Genomic DNA, 21,886 nt, shown 5'->3' with positions numbered 1-21,886 from the left:
TATCAACAGTAGGTCGGTGTTCTTCCAAAATATTGTAACCAGTGTAAAAGTAAAATTAAATAAAGATTTTTTTTTATACACTTATGGTGCAAGTCTTTAATTGGCGCAGTCGGGATCGCAGGATCTCAAAAGTCCTTTTGAAAAGTCACCGGTACTGATCCACTACCAGGATAATACTAAACAACTAGTTTATCCGGATCAGCGAATAATCAGTGAACAAATAAAAGACAATCACCGAGATCCGCATAAGAATCTATGTGCAAATTTCGCACGAAGAACTTACAACAACAAATTCCAATTCGGTCAATGTGCGCTTAAAAACCTAAAATAAAAAGTGCCAATATTGAAAAAACAGAAGAGTTCATGTGTAATTTATACAACCAATAGACTAAAACTAAAATCCAAATCGGTCAATACGCGCTAAAGAAAACTTAAAGTGCAAATATTGAAAAGAACAATAAAAATGGCAAACCCCTCAACGTTACCACAGTTGTCCGAGATTCATTTGAATCAATTAATCGGCCAAATCAAGGAATTGCCATATTTCGATGGAAACCCATCGGAATTAAGTCGATATATAGCCAGAGTGGAGTACCTCTTACAACTATACCCTACTCAAGACGTCCGACAAACTCACATCATATACGGAGCTATAGAGAGGACCATTGTCGATTCAGCCCAGAGAGTCATCGAAGAGGAGAAATCTAATACATGGATAACAACTAAAGCAGCCCTAATCAAGGACTTCAAGGATCATAGACCATACGAGGATATTATACAACATGTGCGGGACACCCAGTATCAAGGAAGCATAAGTAAGTTCGTTAATGAACTACAGTTTAGGTCTTCAAAAGTAAATAATAAGTTAGAGTTAGAATCGGATCCAATGGAAAGATCCATTTATACAAATTTTTTAAACAAAACAATTAAGGATTGTATTGAGAGAAAACTTCCCGACCGATTATATAATTCCCTATCCAAAATGGATATCTCAACACTTTCTAACTTAAAAGAATCAGCAATGATTTTAGGTCATTGGGATTCAGACCCTTTTGATAATTATAAACCAAAACTTTATGATAACCGAAGAAATTCGGGAAGTAACCTTTCGCATCAGAATCATTATTACCAAAAATATAATTCTCAGACACATAATTACCCAAGAAACAGTTACAATAACAACATGAACAACTCAACAAATCCTCAAAGTTCGACGAACAGAAATCAAATAAATCAAATTCCCCCTAGAAACCAGGGAAATTATCATGAGTTTAGGAGAAACTTAGATCAAGGCAGGGCCCAAAATCCCTTAAATTTCCAGGCATCCACATCAAATAATTCTCCAAATGCACCTGTCAAAAGACAGAGGGAAAACGAGAGTACACAGAATAAAATGGACGTAAATTTTCAGCAAACTGCCTCGGATTCAGAAGATGTTGCCCATATGTAAGGGTGATGATTAAGGGAAAGATCCTTAGAGCAATGGTAGGTACCGGGTCATCTATCAACCTAATGACAGAAAATTTTGGAGATAATAAAGAACAAATCGAAAAATTAAAAGTATTTACAATAAACGGTTCAATGGAAATAAATAAAAGCATAACATTGGATCCTTCCAAAATTTGTCCGTCTAAACAAAAATTCTTTTTACATAAATTTTCCAACAGCTACGACATCCTAATAGGTAGAGACTATTTAAGGGACAGTAAAGCAAAAATAGACTACGAAAAAGAAACAGTCACGTTAGGAAACACGCTACTTTATATAAGATATGGCGAAAACGATATAGTAAAGGACAAGATTGAAGAGGATAAGACCGCATTAGAATGCCTTAATCCGCCCTTATCAAAGGACCAATCTTTTAACTTTGCTATTAATAACGAATTAAAGGAATGCAATGAATACAGACTAGAACATTTAAACGAAGAAGAGAAGGAAAACTTAAAAAGGGTTTTGTTCGAATACCATGATATTCAGTACAAGGAAGGTGAAAATTTGACTTTCACAAGTACCATCAGACATTCGATACAAACGAAACACGAAGACCCTATATATAGGAAACCGTACAAATACCCTCAAACTTTTGATGAGGAGGTGAATAAACAAATAAATGAAATGATCGAACAAGGAATAGTTCGCAAGTCAAAATCTCCCTATTGCTCACCAATTTGGATAGTTCCAAAAAAAAGTGATGCATCAGGTAAACCAAAATTCAGATTAGTTGTAGAGGACTTAATCTATAAAGATTGTTTAGTATATCTAGATGATATTATAATTTTTTCCACTTCATTGGAGGAACACATTTTATCATTAAAAAAGGTTTTCCAAAAACTTCGAGACGCAAATTTAAAACTACAATTGGATAAATGCGAATTTATGAAAAAAGAAACAGAGTTCCTCGGTCATATAGTAACAACAACAGGTATAAAACCAAACCCGAAAAAAATAAGTGCTATTATAAATTTCCCGGTACCAAAAACTCCAAAGGAGATAAAATCATTTCTAGGATTATGTGGATTTTATAGGAAATTCATACCAAACTTTGCAAATATTGTAAAACCCATGACAATAAAACTAAAGAAAGGAGCAACAATTAACATTAAAGACAAACCATACATAGAAGCATTCGAAAAAATGAAAATCTTGATTACATCCGATCCCATTCTAATTTACCCCGACTTTAATAAGTCATTCTCTTTGACAACAGACGCAAGCAACATGGCGATAGGAGCAGTATTATCTCAAAATCATAAACCCATTTGTTATGCCAGCAGAACCCTTAACGAACACGAAATAAATTATTCCACCATAGAAAAAGAACTCTTAGCAATGGTATGGGCCACCAAGTATTTCAGGTCATATTTATTCGGCAGACCTTTTGAAATATTAAGTGATCACAAACCTTTAGTTTGGTTAAACAATATTAAAGAACCGAAAATGAAATTACAAAGATGGAAGATAAAACTAAATGAATACGATTATCAAATAAAATATTTGCCAGGGAAAGAGAATTACGTAGCCGACGCACTATCTAGAACCAAAATAGAAGAAATTATGTACACAGAAAATTCTGAAGAAAACACACCAGAAGAAACTGCTAGTAACGCAGACGCAACAGCGCATAGTGCCCAAGAAGATAACCAAAACTACATTTCTGTAACTGAAAGACCATTTAACTACTTCTCCCGACAGATCGAACTAATTAAAGGAAATGAAGATACAACAGAAATAACACACTATTTCCATAAATTAAAAATCAAAATTATTTATAAAGAAATGACAGAAACTTCAGCGAAGGAAATAATTAAAGAATATTTATGCACAAAAAAGAGCGCAGTTTATTTCCATAATGGCTCAGGTTTCCTCACATTCCAAAAAGCCTACGTAGAAATCATAAATACAAACCATTTAACAAAATTAGTAAGATGTACAGCCAGACTCGAAGACATATTGACATATACAGACTTTAAAGAAACAATTTTGAAAAAACATAAAGAACTATTACATCCAGGAATCGAGAAAACTACCAAGTGGTTTAGAGAAAAATATTATTTCCCTGATTATCAAAAGTTAATTCAAAATATAATAAATGAATGTGAAATTTGTAACATCGCTAAAACAGAACATAGAAATACTAAACTGACATTTAAACTTACCCCAGAAATTCAAAATATAAGAGAAAAATTTGTTATGGATTTTTACATGGTAGGTAACCAACAATTTTTATCATGTATCGATGTATATTCCAAATTTGCTACCTTAGTAGAAGTCACAGGTAGAGACTGGTTAGAAGCCAAAAGAGCTATTATGAAAGTATTCAATGAAATGGGAAAACCACAAGAAATCAAAGCAGATAAAGATTCCGCATTCATGTGTGTAGCCTTACACAACTGGTTAAACTCAGAAGGAGTACAAATTCAAGTAACAACAAGTAAAAACGGTGTTTCGGACATAGAAAGATTTCATAAAACAGTAAATGAAAAATTAAGAATTATAGGAAGCGAATCAGACATTGAAAACAGATATACTAAGTTCGAATTAATCCTTTACATTTACAATCACAAAACAAAACATAATGCTACAAATCAAATACCAGCTGACATATTTATGTATGCAGGAACTCCTGATTACGATACACAAGAAAAGAAAATGAATAGAATTGAAAAATTAAACGAGAAACGTCAGGACTATGAAATAGATCCAAAATACAAACAAGCTCCTCTAGTGAAATCCAAGACTACAAATCCATTTAAAAAGACAGGAACCTTGAAGAAGGTAGATGAAAAACATTTTGAAGAAACGAATAGAGGAAGAAAGATTGTTCATTATAAATCAAAGTTCAAAAAGAAGAAGAAAATTAATCAAAGTAAATATGATTATAATTCCAGGCAAACAGAAGGAAATGAACGGACTCAGGAACAACTCGGTGAAAACAATAATTTTCTCTATAATATTAGCAACTGAAATTCAACTGACAATTGGACAAAGTATTGAAATAAATCCCATAAAGGCACAAAATGGATTCCCGGTACCAAAAACTCCAAAGGAGATAAAATCATTTCTAGGATTATGTGGATTTTATAGGAAATTCATACCAAACTTTGCAAATATTGTAAAACCCATGACAATAAAACTAAAGAAAGGAGCAACAATTAACATTAAAGACAAACCATACATAGAAGCATTCGAAAAAATGAAAATCTTGATTACATCCGATCCCATTCTAATTTACCCCGACTTTAATAAGTCATTCTCTTTGACAACAGACGCAAGCAACATGGCGATAGGAGCAGTATTATCTCAAAATCATAAACCCATTTGTTATGCCAGCAGAACCCTTAACGAACACGAAATAAATTATTCCACCATAGAAAAAGAACTCTTAGCAATGGTATGGGCCACCAAGTATTTCAGGTCATATTTATTCGGCAGACCTTTTGAAATATTAAGTGATCACAAACCTTTAGTTTGGTTAAACAATATTAAAGAACCGAAAATGAAATTACAAAGATGGAAGATAAAACTAAATGAATACGATTATCAAATAAAATATTTGCCAGGGAAAGAGAATTACGTAGCCGACGCACTATCTAGAACCAAAATAGAAGAAATTATGTACACAGAAAATTCTGAAGAAAACACACCAGAAGAAACTGCTAGTAACGCAGACGCAACAGCGCATAGTGCCCAAGAAGATAACCAAAACTACATTTCTATAACTGAAAGACCATTTAACTACTTCTCCCGACAGATCGAACTAATTAAAGGAAATGAAGATACAACAGAAATAACACACTATTTCCATAAATTAAAAATCAAAATTATTTATAAAGAAATGACAGAAACTTCAGCGAAGGAAATAATTAAAGAATATTTATGCACAAAAAAGAGCGCAGTTTATTTCCATAATGGCTCAGGTTTCCTCACATTCCAAAAAGCCTACGTAGAAATCATAAATACAAACCATTTAACAAAATTAGTAAGATGTACAGCCAGACTCGAAGACATATTGACATATACAGACTTTAAAGAAACAATTTTGAAAAAACATAAAGAACTATTACATCCAGGAATCGAGAAAACTACCAAGTGGTTTAGAGAAAAATATTATTTCCCTGATTATCAAAAGTTAATTCAAAATATAATAAATGAATGTGAAATTTGTAACATCGCTAAAACAGAACATAGAAATACTAAACTGACATTTAAACTTACCCCAGAAATTCAAAATATAAGAGAAAAATTTGTTATGGATTTTTACATGGTAGGTAACCAACAATTTTTATCATGTATCGATGTATATTCCAAATTTGCTACCCTAGTAGAAGTCACAGGTAGAGACTGGTTAGAAGCCAAAAGAGCTATTATGAAAGTATTCAATGAAATGGGAAAACCACAAGAAATCAAAGCAGATAAAGATTCCGCATTCATGTGTGTAGCCTTACACAACTGGTTAAACTCAGAAGGAGTACAAATTCAAGTAACAACAAGTAAAAACGGTGTTTCGGACATAGAAAGATTTCATAAAACAGTAAATGAAAAATTAAGAATTATAGGAAGCGAATCAGACATTGAAAACAGATATACTAAGTTCGAATTAATCCTTTACATTTACAATCACAAAACAAAACATAATGCTACAAATCAAATACCAGCTGACATATTTATGTATGCAGGAACTCCTGATTACGATACACAAGAAAAGAAAATGAATAGAATTGAAAAATTAAACGAGAAACGTCAGGACTATGAAATAGATCCAAAATACAAACAAGCTCCTCTAGTGAAATCCAAGACTACAAATCCATTTAAAAAGACAGGAACCTTGAAGAAGGTAGATGAAAAACATTTTGAAGAAACGAATAGAGGAAGAAAGATTGTTCATTATAAATCAAAGTTCAAAAAGAAGAAGAAAATTAATCAAAGTAAATATGATTATAATTCCAGGCAAACAGAAGGAAATGAACGGACTCAGGAACAACTCGGTGAAAACAATAATTTTCTCTATAATATTAGCAACTGAAATTCAACTGACAATTGGACAAAGTATTGAAATAAATCCCATAAAGGCACAAAATGGATATCTTGTATTTAAAACAGGATCAATCGAAATCCCAACTAATTATGAATATCATTACTTAAGCGTAAATATAACAAAAACCGAACAAACATTTGAAGAGCTTTTAAAAGAAGCCGACGAGTTTAATGATGTTATCCAAATCAGATATTTAGTAGAAAAACATAAAAGAGAAATCAATGGAATTACAATAGCAAAACGTAGTAAGAGAGGTCTATTCAATATCGTAGGAACAGTTTACAAATATTTATTCGGAACCGTAGATCAGGAGGATAAAGATGATATGGAACAGAAAATCAATAATTTAGTAGATACTAGCGTTCAAAATACAGATTTAAATATGATTATCGATGTCATAAATAACGGAATCGAAATAATTAACAAGTTAAAAGAAAAAGGAGAAAGAGAACAGCAAGTCAACGTTTTAATATTTAACTTACAACACTTTACAGAATATGTAGAAGATATCGAATTAGGAATGCAAATGACAAGATTGGGACTATTTAATCCAAAATTACTAAAACACGATTATTTGAAAAACATGAACCCTGAGAAATTGTTGAGAATCAAAACATCAACTTGGCTTAAAACAGACACAAATGAAATTTTGATTATTTCCCATATTCCTTCAGAGATAGTCAAATCTCCCGTTTTTGAAATTATTCCTTATCCCGATGAAAATAACTATATTTTAACAGAAAATATACTGGATAAATATTTCATTTATGAAGATAAATTATTTAATAAAGAAACAGGAAAAATAGTAACTGATGATTGTATAAATGGAATAATTAGACAGGAAAACACTGAATGCAAATATACGAAAACTTACAAAAATTTCCAAATTAATTTTGTTGAACCCAATATTTTATTGACATGGAATATCCCTAAAACATTGCTGAATCAAAATTGCATTAATAAAGAAATTTCTATAGTCGGAAGTAACCTCATCAAAATCCTTAATTGTTCAGTACAATTAGATGAATACACTCTTTCAAATTCAATGTTAGATTATACACAGAGTGTTTACGTAAGCAATAATGTAACAAAATTAGAACCCTTGTCTTGTATTCAAACAAAAGAGATAATAGAATCACATACAAAATATTATAATGTATTTCAAACTATTACTTTAACAACCTTTGTACTCATTATTATAAGCATTTTATTGTATTTATGGTATAAATTTAAGAACATACCAAGAAAACTTATTGTAAAATATATAAAACCAAAGGAAGAAACACCAAAAAGCACAGAAATTGTAAACGATCTACCCAACCAAATTAACATAGAAGAAAATATAATGTTATACCCAAGATTATCGACCTGAGGACAGGCCAAAATCAACGGATGGGGGAGTGACATATCCATACTACCACATACTCCTATGTACATGTCCACACACCCACACATACATACACACATTATGCAGTCACCCTCAAGACACCCTTTAAAATAAGAATCCAGATTTAATTGTCAACAAGCTAATGGAAAATTACTGAACTATAGGCAAGCCAGAGGAAATTTCCATGAAACAAAAAACCAAACTTGATAGACTAAACAATTAGAACGAGCCGCTATTCAGACTATCGGCACGTTCCCACGAATCAGGATACTCAGATTACGGGACCCAAGTCTGGAGTCCAAAGTCTAAATTTAAAGAATCACTCAATTGCAATAGATCCCACTCACAGAAAGCTCTAAAGCTTAAAACCGAGGTATGATCGTAAGTGAAGTAGGAGTTAGAGAATGAGTTCAGTTTGAGACTTATCAACAGTAGGTCGGTGTTCTTCCAAAATATTGTAACCAGTGTAGAAGTAAAATTAAATAAAGATTTTTTTAATACACTTATGGTGCAAATCTTTAATTATTTATATAACTTTAAAGGTAGTATAAAATATGACCGTTTTTATGTCATTGATTTTAATTTTGCGAAAGTTTACTGAAATGGGCCTTCTTTCCATCTTTAAAAGCCCATAACTTGGTCAAATGAACTCGGATTTCGATATGGCACACCTTTGTGGGCTTGTGGAATTATAAAGTTGTAATCTGCATTAATATATATAACTTTAAAGGTAGTAAAAAATATAACCGTTTTTATGTCATTGATTTTAATTTTGCGAAAGTTTACTGAAATGGGCCTTCTTTCCATCTTTAAAAGCCCATAACTTGGTCAAATGAACTCAAATTTCGATATGGCATACCTTTTTGGGCTTGTGGAATGATTTTGTTCTAACCTGTATTAAAATATATAACTTTAAAGGTAGTAAAATATATGACCGTGTTTATGTCATTGCTTTTAATTTTGCGAAAGTTTACTGAAATGGGGCTTCTTTCCATCTTTAAAAACCCATAACTTGGCCAAATGAACTCGGATTTCGATATGTCGTACCTTTATGGACTTGTGGAATGATTATGTTGTTATCTGCATTAAAATATATAACTTTAAAGGTGGTACAAAATATGACCGTTTTATGCCAATGATTTTAATTTTGCGAAGGTTTACTGAAATGGGCCTTCTTTCCATCTTTCAAAGCCATAACTTGGTCAAATGAACTCGGATTTCGATGTGGCACACCTTTACGGGCTTGTGGAATGATTATGTTGTTATCTGCGTTAAAATATATAACTTTAAAGGTAGTTAAAAATATGACCTTTTTTATGTCATTGATTTTAATTTTGCGAAAGTTTACTGAAATGGGCCTTCTTTCCATCTTTAAAAGCCCATAACTTGGTCAAATGAACTCGGATTTCGATATGGCACACCTTTGTGGGCTTGTGGAATTATAAAGTTGTAATCTGCGTTAATATATATAATTTTACAAATACATAAATAGTTAAAAATATGACCGTTTTAATGTCATTGATTTTAATTTTGCGAAGGTTTACTGAAATGGGCCTTCTTTCCATTTTTAAAAGCCCATAACTTGGTCAAATGAGCTCGGATTTCGATATGGCATACCTTTATAGGCTTGTGGAATGATCATGTTGTTATCTGCATTAAAATATATAACTTTAAAGGTAGTAAAATATATGACCGTTTCTATGTCATTGATTTTAATTTTGCGAAAGTTTACTGAAATGGGCCTTCTTTCCATCTTTAAAAGCCCATAACTTGGTCAAATGAACTCGGATTTCGATATGGCACACCTTTGTGGGCTTGTGGAATTATAAAGTTGTAATCTGCATTAATATATATAACTTTAAAGGTAGTTAAAAATATGACCGTTTTAATGTCATTGATTTTAATTTTGCGAAGGTTTACTGAAATGGGCCTTCTTTCCATTTTTAAAAGCCCATAACTTGGTCAAATAAACTCGGATTTCGATAAGGCATACCTTTAACGGCTTGTGATTTAATTTTGCAAAGGTATACTGAAATGGGCCTTCTTTCCATCTTTAAAAGCCCATTACTTGGTTAAAAGGACTCGGATTTCGATATGGCATACGTTTATGTGCTTGTAGAATGATTATACTCTTATCCGCACCTAAACATTTAACTTTAAAGGTAGTTTAAAATATGACCGTTTTTATGTCATTGATTTTAATTTTCGAAGGTTTACTGAAATGGGCCTTCTTTCCATCTTTAAAAGCCCATAACTTGGTCAAATGAACTCGGATTTCGATATGGCACACCTTTGTGGGCTTGTGGTATGATTATGTTGTTATCTGCACTAATATATACAACTTTAAAGGTAGTAAAAAATATGACCGTTTTTATGTCATTGATTTTCATTTTGCGAAGGTTTACTGATTGATTTTAATTTTGCGAAGACTTACAGAAATGGGCCTTCTTTCTATCTTTAAAAGCCCATAGCTTGGTCAAATGAACTCGGATTTCGATATGGCATACGTTTATGTGCTTGTGAAATGATTATGTTGTTATCTGCATTAAAATATATAACTTTAAAGGTAGTAAAAAATGTGACCGTTATGATGTCATTGATTTTAATTTTCGAAAGTTTACTGAAATTGACCTTCTTTCCATCTTTAAAAGCCCATAGCTTGGTCAAGTGAACTCGGATTTCGATATGGCATACCTTTTTGGGCTTGTGGAGTGATAATGTTGTTATCTGCATTAATATATACAACTTTAAAGGTAGTAAAAAATATATATATATATGATGGACGTTGATGCACTACGAGCAGTACAAACAAGTGGCCCAACGACACCAAGCACGTGCTTGTTACGCGCGGGGCCCTTTTATCAATTTGGGCAAAAAATACGAGTTCGCGAGGAAGATACAAAAAACAAATAGAGACGGGATACAAATGAAAATAAAAGAAGCATCTAAGAATGAAGCAAATGAGTTAAAATATTAGTTTTTAATACCGGGATAGAAGTTGAAGTGCAAATTAAATGATAAAGGTTGTTATAGTTATTACATAGAACGCGAAAGGGCTCGTGCAGACAAAAATTAGATGTACATCGTGGCAAATTTAGGGGATAATATTTTCGTGTTAGTCTAACAGGAACATTGAAAGTTAGGCGGTTTACAAGTTCTACAGAATCAATATCACCTCTTATAAGATTTTGCATAAAAATAGTACCAAGCATTGTTCTACGATTTGCAAGGGTAGGTAAATTAAGCAATAGTAATCTACTCTGATAGGAAGGTAGCCTTATGTCTTGATCCCAGTTCAAACTACGAAGGGCAAAAAGAAGAAATTTTTTTTGTACCGACTCAATACGGTCAATATGCACTTGGTATTGTGGACTCCAAACCGAAGAACAATATTCCAAAATAGGACGGACAAGGGAGGTAAATAATAATTTGGTTGTATAAGGGTCATCAAATTCTTTTGACCAACGCTTTATAAACCTAAGAACACTCATGGCCTTGCTGACAGTGGAAATTATGTGGCAGTCAAATTTAAGTTTTGGGTCCAGAAGAACGCCTAAGTCATTAACTGAATATATACGGTCGAGTGGCGTATTTTGAAGAGAGTAACTAACAAAAGTAGGAGTTCCTCTATGAAAAGTCATAACGTTGCATTTAAGGCAGTTCAAATTTAAAAGGTTATACTCACACCATCCCTGAAAACAATCAATATCTGACTGTAAGTTGAAACCCGACGCTATATCATTATGTGATAAACAAAGCTTAACATCATCAGCATACATTAGTACACGAGAGTGTGTTATGATAGAGGGAAGATCGTTAATAAACAAAGTAAACAGCAAAGGGCCCAAATGACTACCCTGAGGCACTCCAGATGTCACATAGATCAGTTTTGAGGCAGCGTTCTTGAATATAAGCCTCTGAGTCCTACCATTCAAATAACTTGAAATCCAAGTTAATAGATTACATGGAAACCCAAGCTGATTTAATTTGAATAAGAGAAGAGAGTGGTTGACAGAGTCAAAGGCCTTACTAAAATCAGTGTATATAACGTCAGTCTGCATTTTATTCTTAAATCCATTTATTACAATAGATGACAATTCCAGAAGGTTGGTGGTAGTCGATCTTCGCTTAACAAAACCATGCTGACACGGTGATATTAGCGAGGAACATAAATGTTGCAAATGAGAAGTAATAATACGTTCAAATGCTTTAGGAATTGCCGACAATTTAGAAATACCTCTGTAATTCTGGGCATCCGCCTTCGCACCCTTTTTGTGAAGTGGAATGATAAAAGAGTCCTTCCAGATAGTAGGAAAAACTGACGATGAAATAGACAAATTAAAAAGTTTAAGAATCGGTTTACATATGGTTGACGCACAAAACTTAAGCACACACCCGGGGAGTCCATCAGGACCGGGAGAATAAGTTGGCGTTGTTTTTTCTAAGTCTCTTACGAGAGAAATTTCCGTAATTTCAGGGGTAAAGATATTTGCCTTATTTAAGGGATTAGGGTAGTTAGAATTTGACCAAGCAGCCGAACTATAAGTAGTTTGGAAAAACTCGGCAAATAAATCAGCAATTTCAGAATCCGTCGATGCCTCCATTGAGTTAAAACGTACCGATGAAGGCAATGCTGACGACTTACGCTTGGCATTGACAAAGTTATAAAACTGCTTCGGATCATTTGAAATTTCAAATTTACATCGACTTAAATACATAGAATAGCAATGACTATTAAGAACACTAAAATCCGATCGAGCCACCACATATTTCGAAAAATCAGATGGCTTACCCGATTTCTTATACTTTTTATAAGTGTTTGTCTTAAGGTTTTTAAGTCTTTGAAGCGCATTGGTAAACCAAGGTGGCCTGTTTGTCTTTGAAGGAAACCTATCAGGAACGCATTCATTAAAAAAGGTATTTAACACTATATAGAAGTGTTCAGTGGCACTTTCAATATCCATACAATTGTACAATTCTGTCCAATTATATTGAGAAATCATGTCGTTAAGTTTTTTATAGTTACATTTTCGGAAACATCTCACTTTAGTTTGAGAAACTAAAGGAGAGAGGGTATCAACGCATGGGAGGCAGATTGTCAATTCCATTGTTGGATGATATCGGTCTTCAGGTACAACAAGAGCGTCAATTCTAGATACCGTGACTTCAGACGGGTCTGAAACAAACACAAGATCTAGTTGTCTATTTAATGAATTCCGTATAAAGCTTACTTGCTGTAACGATAATTCTAGAAGACCATCAACAAAATCATGGGCGGATAGAGGTATAGCGACTAGTGAGTCAGTAGGAGGAGACCAAGAAATATCAGGGCGATTAAAGTCACCCAAAACAATCAAAAGGTCACTGTTAGAAAAAAGGGATAGAACAGATTTTATCGCAGACAGGTGGTGCTCATAAATTATTAAATCAGAGCCAGGTGGAATATAGGAACATGTAACAAATATAGAGAATGATTGCAAGGAAACTTTCACACTAACAAATTCAATTTCATTAGGAGTATCAGAGTGAATTCTCTCGGAAGTTAGGCTAGTGCTAACGGCAATCAGCACACCGCCTCCCCTACGTGAGGAGCGATCGGTCCTATAGGCATTAAAATTGTTTGACAGAACTTCATTGTCAGATATCTCTGGCTTCAACCAAGTTTCCGTAAAAGCCAAAATATCAGCAGTAAATGCAGAGGAGTCAGCATAAAGCTTGGGTAGCTTCATATTTAGTCCCCAAACATTTTGATAGGCCAAAAATAAACTTTTTAGTTTTTTGGCGCCGTGGAAGGTCTGTTATTTGTTCTCGGTTTATTGGGAACAAATTCTTTTATTACTAAATCATCATTAAGCCAAAAGCTTTCAGAAAGTAGTACCTTAAACACATCAGGCGGAGCAAATATTTTAAACGACGATATACTACGAGCATATGAAAATCTAAATTGTTCCACTGAAATATTCTCGGATGGGAATTTTTCACGAATCGATTCCAAAACATCCTCAGATGTGGTATGAGGAGTGAATCTCGAAACAAATAATTGTTTTCTTTGTGGAACAACTGATAATTTCTTACGTCCCCCAGCAGCAGATTGCACCTCACTAAGCTGAGAGCCAGAAACGGTAACTTCTGTACCTATAGGTACGGTCGCCACCGTAGCCGGCACTGAAGGTTTTTTTACCACCCGACTTCGAGAAGCAGTGACTTCACCTAAAACAGCTGTATCCATAGGCGCAGTAGGTTGGGGTGGATACCGTGACCGTATTAACTGCCGCTAAGCTGGTTTTTTTACGTTTAGGCGACTCAGTTAGTAATTTTTTATTATTAAATTGGGCACAAACGGAATTAAACCCCTCATTGAGCTGTTTAAAAGCACCAGAGAGATTCAAAAGGCTGTCTCGAGTCTGCTTCATAAAGCCGCTCATCTCAACAACCATTTCCTTGCAGGATCCACATGACCACATGTGTCCAGAATTCTGATCAATAAAGTCTTTGACTCTACCAGTAAATCCTGCGCATTTAACGTGCATTATCGACTCGCAGAGCCAGCAGAAAATAAAAGGGTCTTTAGTTGAAGACGAAAGAGTACAATTTTTCTTAGAGCAGACAAGAGCCATTTTAAGGAGATTAAATAAAATAGAATAATATATGAAAAATACCTCGAGTAAATTTGGCACTGGGATCAAATTCCAAAACCACAAAGGCACAAAACACGAAAAAAATAAGAGCGCGAGATCGCGTAATAATTTAAACGTAAGAGAGCACGAGAGAAAAAATCTTCTATCGATTGAGCGTTGCTTGTGGGACACTGACAACTTTACGCAGGAACAGTTACAATGTAAAGCAAGCAAGAGAGAGAGAGAGAGAGAGAGACAAGAGAATAGCACACCAAAAGTCTACCAGAAATTTGGCAGGTTCAGAGAGAGTTTAAGTTACAGGTGTAATATAGAGCGGAAGAGAGAGTGAGAATCGAAGAGTTTTCGCAAGTTTAGTGAGTATAAGAATTACACTAACAAAGCTAGTAGATTAAACAAATCTAATAAAAATGTTAAAATAACTATAATCACTGGGAGATCTAGTAAAAAACACTAAACACACTAACCCAGCGGTTAGACTAAGCTTTGTTAATAAACAAACACAAAACACTCGCAAAAAATCACAGAATAGACAAAAAATTCAGAGCACAGGAGTAAACACAACCGTTCACAAGCGACGCTAAATCAAACCTGACCGTTTTAATGTCATTGATTTTAATTTTGCGAAGGTTTACTGAAATGGGCCTTCTCTCCATTTTTAAAAGCCCATAACTTGGTCAAATGAACTCGGATTTCGATATGGCATACCTTTATAGGCTTGTGGAATGATCATGTTGTTATCTGCATTAAAATATATAACTTTAAAGGTAGTAAAACATATGACCGTTTTTATGTCATTGATTTTAATTTTGCGAAAAATTACTGAAATGGGCCTTCTTTCCATCTTTAAAAGCCCATAACTTGGTCAAATGAACTCGGACTTCGATATGGCACACCTTTGTGGGCTTGTGGAATTATAAAGTTGTAATCTGCATTAATATATATAACTTTAAAGGTAGTAAAAAATATGACCGTTTTTATGTCATTGATTTTAATTTTGCGAAAGTTTACTGAAATGGGCCTTCTTTCCATCTTTAAAAGCCCATAACTTGGTCAAATGAACTCAAATTTCGATATGGCATACCTTTTTGGGCTTGTGGAATGATTTTGTTCTAACCTGTATTAAAATATATAACTTTAAAGGTAGTAAATTATATGACCGTGTTTATGTCATTGCTTTTAATTTTGCGAAATTTTACTGAAATGGTGCTTCTTTCCATCTTTAAAAGCCCATAACTTGGCCAAATGAACTCGGATTTCGATATGGCGTACCTTTATGGACTTGTGGAATGATTATGTTGTTATCTGCATTAAAATATATAACTTTAAAGGTAGTACAAAATATGACCGTTTTATGCCAATGATTTTAATTTTGCGAAGGTTTACTGAAATGGGCCTTCTTTCCATCTTTAAAAGCCCATAACTTGGTCAAATGAACTCGGATTTCGATATGGCACACCTTTGTGGGCTTGTGGAATGATAATGTTGTAATCTGCATTAATATATATAACTTTAAAGGTAGTAAAAAATATGACCGTTTTTATGTTATTGATTTTAATTTTGCAAAGGTTTACTGAAATGGGCCTTCTTTCCATTTTTAAAAGCCCATAACTTGGTCAAATGAACTCGGATTTCGATATGGCATACCTTTATAGGCTTGTGGAATAATTATGTTGTTATCTGCATTAATATATATAACTTTAAAGGTAGTAAAAAATATGACCGTTTTTATGTCATTGATTTTAATTTTGCGAAAAATTACTGAAATGGGCCTTCTTTCCATCTTTAAAAGCCCATAACTTGGTCAAATGAACTCGGATTTCGATATGGCACACCTTTGTGGGCTTGTGGAATTATAAAGTTGTAATCTGCATTAATATATATAACTTTAAAGGTAGTATAAAATATGACCGTTTTTATGTCATTGATTTTAATTTTGCGAAAGTTTACTGAAATGGGCCTTCTTTCCATCTTTAAAAGCCCATAACTTGGTCAAATGAACTCAAATTTCGATATGGCATACCTTTTTGGGCTTGTGGAATGATTTTGTTCTAACCTGTATTAAAATATATAACTTTAAAGGTAGTAAATTATATGACCGTGTTTATGTCATTGCTTTTAATTTTGCGAAATTTTACTGAAATGGGGCTTCTTTCCATCTTTAAAAGCCCATAACTTGGCCAAATGAACTCGGATTTCGATATGGCGTACCTTTATGGACTTGTGGAATGATTATGTTGTTATCTGCATTAAAATATATAACTTTAAAGGTAGTACAAAATATATATGATTTTAATTTTGCGAAGGTTTACTGAAATGGGCCTTCTTTCCATCTTTAAAAGCCCATAGCTTGGTCAAATGAATTCGGATTTCGATGTGGCACACATTTACGGGCTTGTGGAACGATTATGTTGTTATCTGCATTAAAATATATAACTTTAAAGGTAGTAAAAAATATGACCTTTTTTATGTCATTGATTTTAATTTTGCGAAAGTTTACTGAAATGGGCCTTCTTTCCATCTTTAAAAGCCCATAACTTGGTCAAATGAACTCGGATTTCGATATGGCACACCTTTGTGGGCTTGTGGAATTATAAAGTTGTAATCTGCATTAATATATATAACTTTAAAGGTAGTTAAAAATATGACCGTTTTAATGTCATTGATTTTGATTTTGCGAAGGTTTACTGAAATGGGCCTTCTTTCCATTTTTAAAAGCCCATAACTTGGTCAAATGAACTCGGATTTCGATATGGCATACCTTTATAGGCTTGTGGAATGATCATGTTGTTATCTGCATTAAAATATATAACTTTAAAGGTAGTAAAATATATGACCGTTTTTATGTCATTGATTTTAATTTTGCGAAAGTTTACTGAAATGGGCCTTCTTTCCATCTTTAAAAGCCCATAACTTGGTCAAATGAACTTGGATTTCGATATGGCACACCCTTGTGGGCTTGTGGAATTATAAAGTTGTAATCTGCATTAATATATATAACTTTAAAGGTAGTTAAAAATATGACCGTTTTAATGTCATTGATTTTGATTTTGCGAAGGTTTACTGAAATGGGCCTTCTTTCCATCTTTAAAAGCCCATAGCTTGGTCAAATGAATTCGGATTTCGATGTGGCACACATTTACGGGCTTGAGGAACGATTATGTTGTTATCTGCATTAAAATATATAACTTTAAAGGTAGTAAAAAATATGACCTTTTTTATGTCATTGATTTTAATTTTGCGAAAGTTTACTGAAATGGGCCTTCTTTCCATCTTTAAAAGTCCATAACTTGGTCAAATGAACTCGGATTTCGATATGGCACACCTTTGTGGGCTTGTGGAATTATAAAGTTGTAATCTGCATTAATATATATAACTTTAAAGGTAGTAAAAAATATGACCGTTTTAATGTCATTGATTTTAATTTTGCGAAGGCTTACTGAAATGGGCCTTCTTTCCATTTTTAAAAGCCCATAACTTGGTCAAATGAACTCGGATTTCGATAAGGCATACCTTTAACGGCTTGTGATTTAATTTTGCAAGGGTATACTGAAATGGGCCTTCTTTCCATCTTTAAAAGTCCATAACTTGGTTAAAAGGACTCGGATTTCGATATGGCATACGTTTATGTGCTTGTGGAATGATTATACTCTTATCCGCACCTAAACATTTAACTTTAAAGGTAGTTTAAAATATGACCGTTTTTATGTCATTGCTTTTAATTTTGCGAAATTTTACTGAAATGGGGCTTCTTTCCATCTTTAAAAGCCCATAACTTGGCCAAATGAACTCGGATTTCGATATGGCGTACCTTTATGGATATATAACTTTAAAGGTAGTACAAAATATGACCGTTTTATGCCAATGATTTTAATTTTGCGAAGGTTTACTGAAATGGGCCTTCTTTCCATCTTTAAAAGCCCATAGCTTGGTCAAATGAACTCGGATTTCGATATGGCATACGTTTATGTGCTTGTGGAATGATTATGTCGTTATCTGCATTAAAATATATAACTTTAAAGGTAGTAAAAAATGTGACCGTTTTGATGTCATTGATTTTAATTTTCGAAAGTTTACTGAAATGGACCTTCTTTCCATCTTTAAAAGCCCATAGCTTGGTCAAATGAACTCGGATTTCGATATGGCATACCTTTTTGGGCTTGTGGAGTGATAATGTTGTTATCTGCATTAATATATATAACTTTAAAGGTAGTAAAAACAAGAAGGAAAGTTAGCTTCGGCAAGCCGAAGCTTATATACCCTTGCAGCTATAATTATTAAATTTAAAAACACAAAAAATGATATTCCCAATAGTATAAGATAATATGTCAAAAAACACCGAAGCTGTTTCATATTATTTTCCTACCAATTTACCGATCGTTCCTATGGCAGCTAAATGATACAGTCGTCCGATTTTGATAAAATTAAATACGAAATTCAGAACTAATTAAAAAATGTTATTTCCAAGCGTAGGAGGTTATATGTTAAAAAACACCGAAGCTATAATTTGTTTCATATTATTTTCCTACCAATTTTCCGATCGTTCCTATGGCAGCTATATGATATAGTCGTCCGATTTTGATAAAATTAAATTCGAAATTCAGAACTAATTAAAAAATGTTATTTCCAAGCGTTAGAGGTTATATGTTGAAAAACACAGAAGCTATAATTTGTTTTATATTATTTTTCCACCAATTTTCCGATCGCTCCTATGGCAGCTATATGATATAGTCGTCCGATTTCGATAAAATTTAAGTCAAAAGTCAAAACTAATTAAAAAATTTTATATCCAAGCTTAGGAGGTTATATGCTAAAAACACCAAAGATATAATTTTTTTTAATTTTTTTGTCCGATTATTCCTATGGGAGCTATAAGATATAGTTGTCCGATCCGGCTGGTTCCGACTTATATACTACCTGCAAAAGATATAAGACTTTTGGGAGAGTTTCAGCCCGATAGCTTTAAAACTGAGAGACAAGTTTGCGTAGAAACGGACGGACAGACGGACATGGCTAGATCAACTCGTCTAGTCATGCTGATCAAGAACATATATACTTTATGGGGTCGGAAACGTCTCCTTCACTGCGTTGCAAACTTCTGACTGAAATCAATATACCCTCTGCAAGGGTACAAAAATGACCGTTTTTATGTCATTGATTTTAATTTTGCGAAGGTTTACTGAAATGGGCCTTCTTTCTATTTTAAAAAGCCCATAACTTGGTCAAATGAACTCGGATTTCGATATGGCACACCTACGTGGGCTTGTGGAATGATAATGTTGTAATCTGCATTAATATATATAACTTTAAAGGTAGTAAAAAATATGACCGTTTTTATGTCATTGATTTTAATTTTGCGAAGGTTTACTGAAATGGGCCTTCTTTCCATTTTTAAAAGCCCATAACTTGGCCAAATGAACTCGGATTTCGATATGGCGTACCTTTATGGACTTGTGGAATGATTATGTTGTTATCTGCATTAAAATATATAACTTTAAAGGTAGTACAAAATATATATGATTTTAATTTTGCGAAGGTTTACTGAAATGGGCCTTCTTTCCATCTTTAAAAGCCCATAGCTTGGTCAAATGAATTCGGATTTCGATGTGGCACACATTTACGGGCTTGTGGAACGAATATGTTGTTATCTGCATTAAAATATATAACTTTAAAGGTAGTAAAAAATATGACCTTTTTTATGTCATTGATTTTAATTTTGCGAAAGTTTACTGAAATGGGCCTTCTTTCCACCTTTAAAAGCCCATAACTTGGTCAAATGAACTCGGATTTCGATATGGCACACCTTTGTGGGCTTGTGGAATTATAAAGTTGTAATCTGCATTAATATATATAACTTTAAAGGTAGTTAAAAATATGACCGTTTTAATGTCATTGATTTTGATTTTGCGAAGGTTTACTGAAATGGGCCTTCTTTCCATTTTTAAAAGCCCATAACTTGGTCAAATGAACTCGGATTTCGATATGGCATACCTTTATAGGCTTGTGGAATGATCATGTTGTTATCTGCATTAAAATATATAACTTTAAAGGTAGTAAAATATATGACCGTTTTTATGTCATTGATTTTAATTTTGCGAAAGTTTACTGAAATGGGCCTTCTTTCCATCTTTAAAAGCCCATAACTTGGTCAAATGAACTTGGATTTCGATATGGCACACCCTTGTGGGCTTGTGGAATTATAAAGTTGTAATCTGCATTAATATATATAACTTTAAAGGTAGTTAAAAATATGACCGTTTTAATGTCATTGATTTTGATTTTGCGAAGGTTTACTGAAATGGGCCTTCTTTCCATCTTTAAAAGCCCATAGCTTGGTCAAATGAATTCGGATTTCGATGTGGCACACATTTACGGGCTTGAGGAACGATTATGTTGTTATCTGCATTAAAATATATAACTTTAAAGGTAGTAAAAAATATGACCTTTTTTATGTCATTGATTTTAATTTTGCGAAAGTTTACTGAAATGGGCCTTCTTTCCATCTTTAAAAGTCCATAACTTGGTCAAATGAACTCGGATTTCGATATGGCACACCTTTGTGGGCTTGTGGAATTATAAAGTTGTAATCTGCATTAATATATATAACTTTAAAGGTAGTAAAAAATATGACCGTTTTAATGTCATTGATTTTAATTTTGCGAAGGTTTACTGAAATGGGCCTTCTTTCCATTTTTAAAAGCCCATAACTTGGTCAAATGAACTCGGATTTCGATAAGGCATACCTTTAACGGCTTGTGATTTAATTTTGCAAAGGTATACTGAAATGGGCCTTCTTTCCATCTTTAAAAGCCCATAACTTGGTTAAAAGGACTCGGATTTCGATATGGCATACGTTTATGTGATTGTGGAATGATTATACTCTTATCCGCACCTAAACATTTAACTTTAAAGGTAGTTTAAAATATGACCGTTTTTATGTCATTGCTTTTAATTTTGCGAAATTTTACTGAAATGGGGCTTCTTTCCATCTTTAAAAGCCCATAACTTGGCCAAATGAATTCGGATTTCGATATGGCGTACCTTTATGGATATATAACTTTAAAGGTAGTACAAAATATGACCGTTTTATGCCAATGATTTTAATTTTGCGAAGGTTTACTGAAATGGGCCTTCTTTCCATCTTTAAAAGCCCATAGCTTGGTCAAATGAACTCGGATTTCGATATGGCATACGTTTATGTGCTTGTGGAATGATTATGTCGTTATCTGCATTAAAATATATAACTTTAAAGGTAGTAAAAAATGTGACCGTTTTGATGTCATTGATTTTAATTTTCGAAAGTTTACTGAAATGGACCTTCTTTCCATC

At 33.3% G+C, this 21,886-nt stretch overlaps 1 protein-coding gene across 1 annotated transcript in view; it reads left to right on the top strand.

Moving 5' to 3' along the window:
• Positions 1-463: 463 nt before the first annotated feature.
• LOC139352805 (uncharacterized) overlaps positions 464-21,886 on the top strand; it is a 79,837-nt gene continuing 58,414 nt past the window's right edge. Inside the window, exon 1 of the mRNA XM_070995438.1 lies at positions 464-815. Coding sequence (XP_070851539.1) covers positions 464-815 — 352 coding nt within the window. The remainder of the gene's footprint in view (positions 816-21,886) is intronic.

This window comes from Drosophila suzukii, chromosome 3, assembly GCF_043229965.1.
Source record: "Drosophila suzukii chromosome 3, CBGP_Dsuzu_IsoJpt1.0, whole genome shotgun sequence".
NCBI classification, from domain to species: Eukaryota; Metazoa; Arthropoda; class Insecta; order Diptera; family Drosophilidae; genus Drosophila; species Drosophila suzukii.
This window is presented reverse-complemented; position numbering and strand designations above follow the sequence as displayed.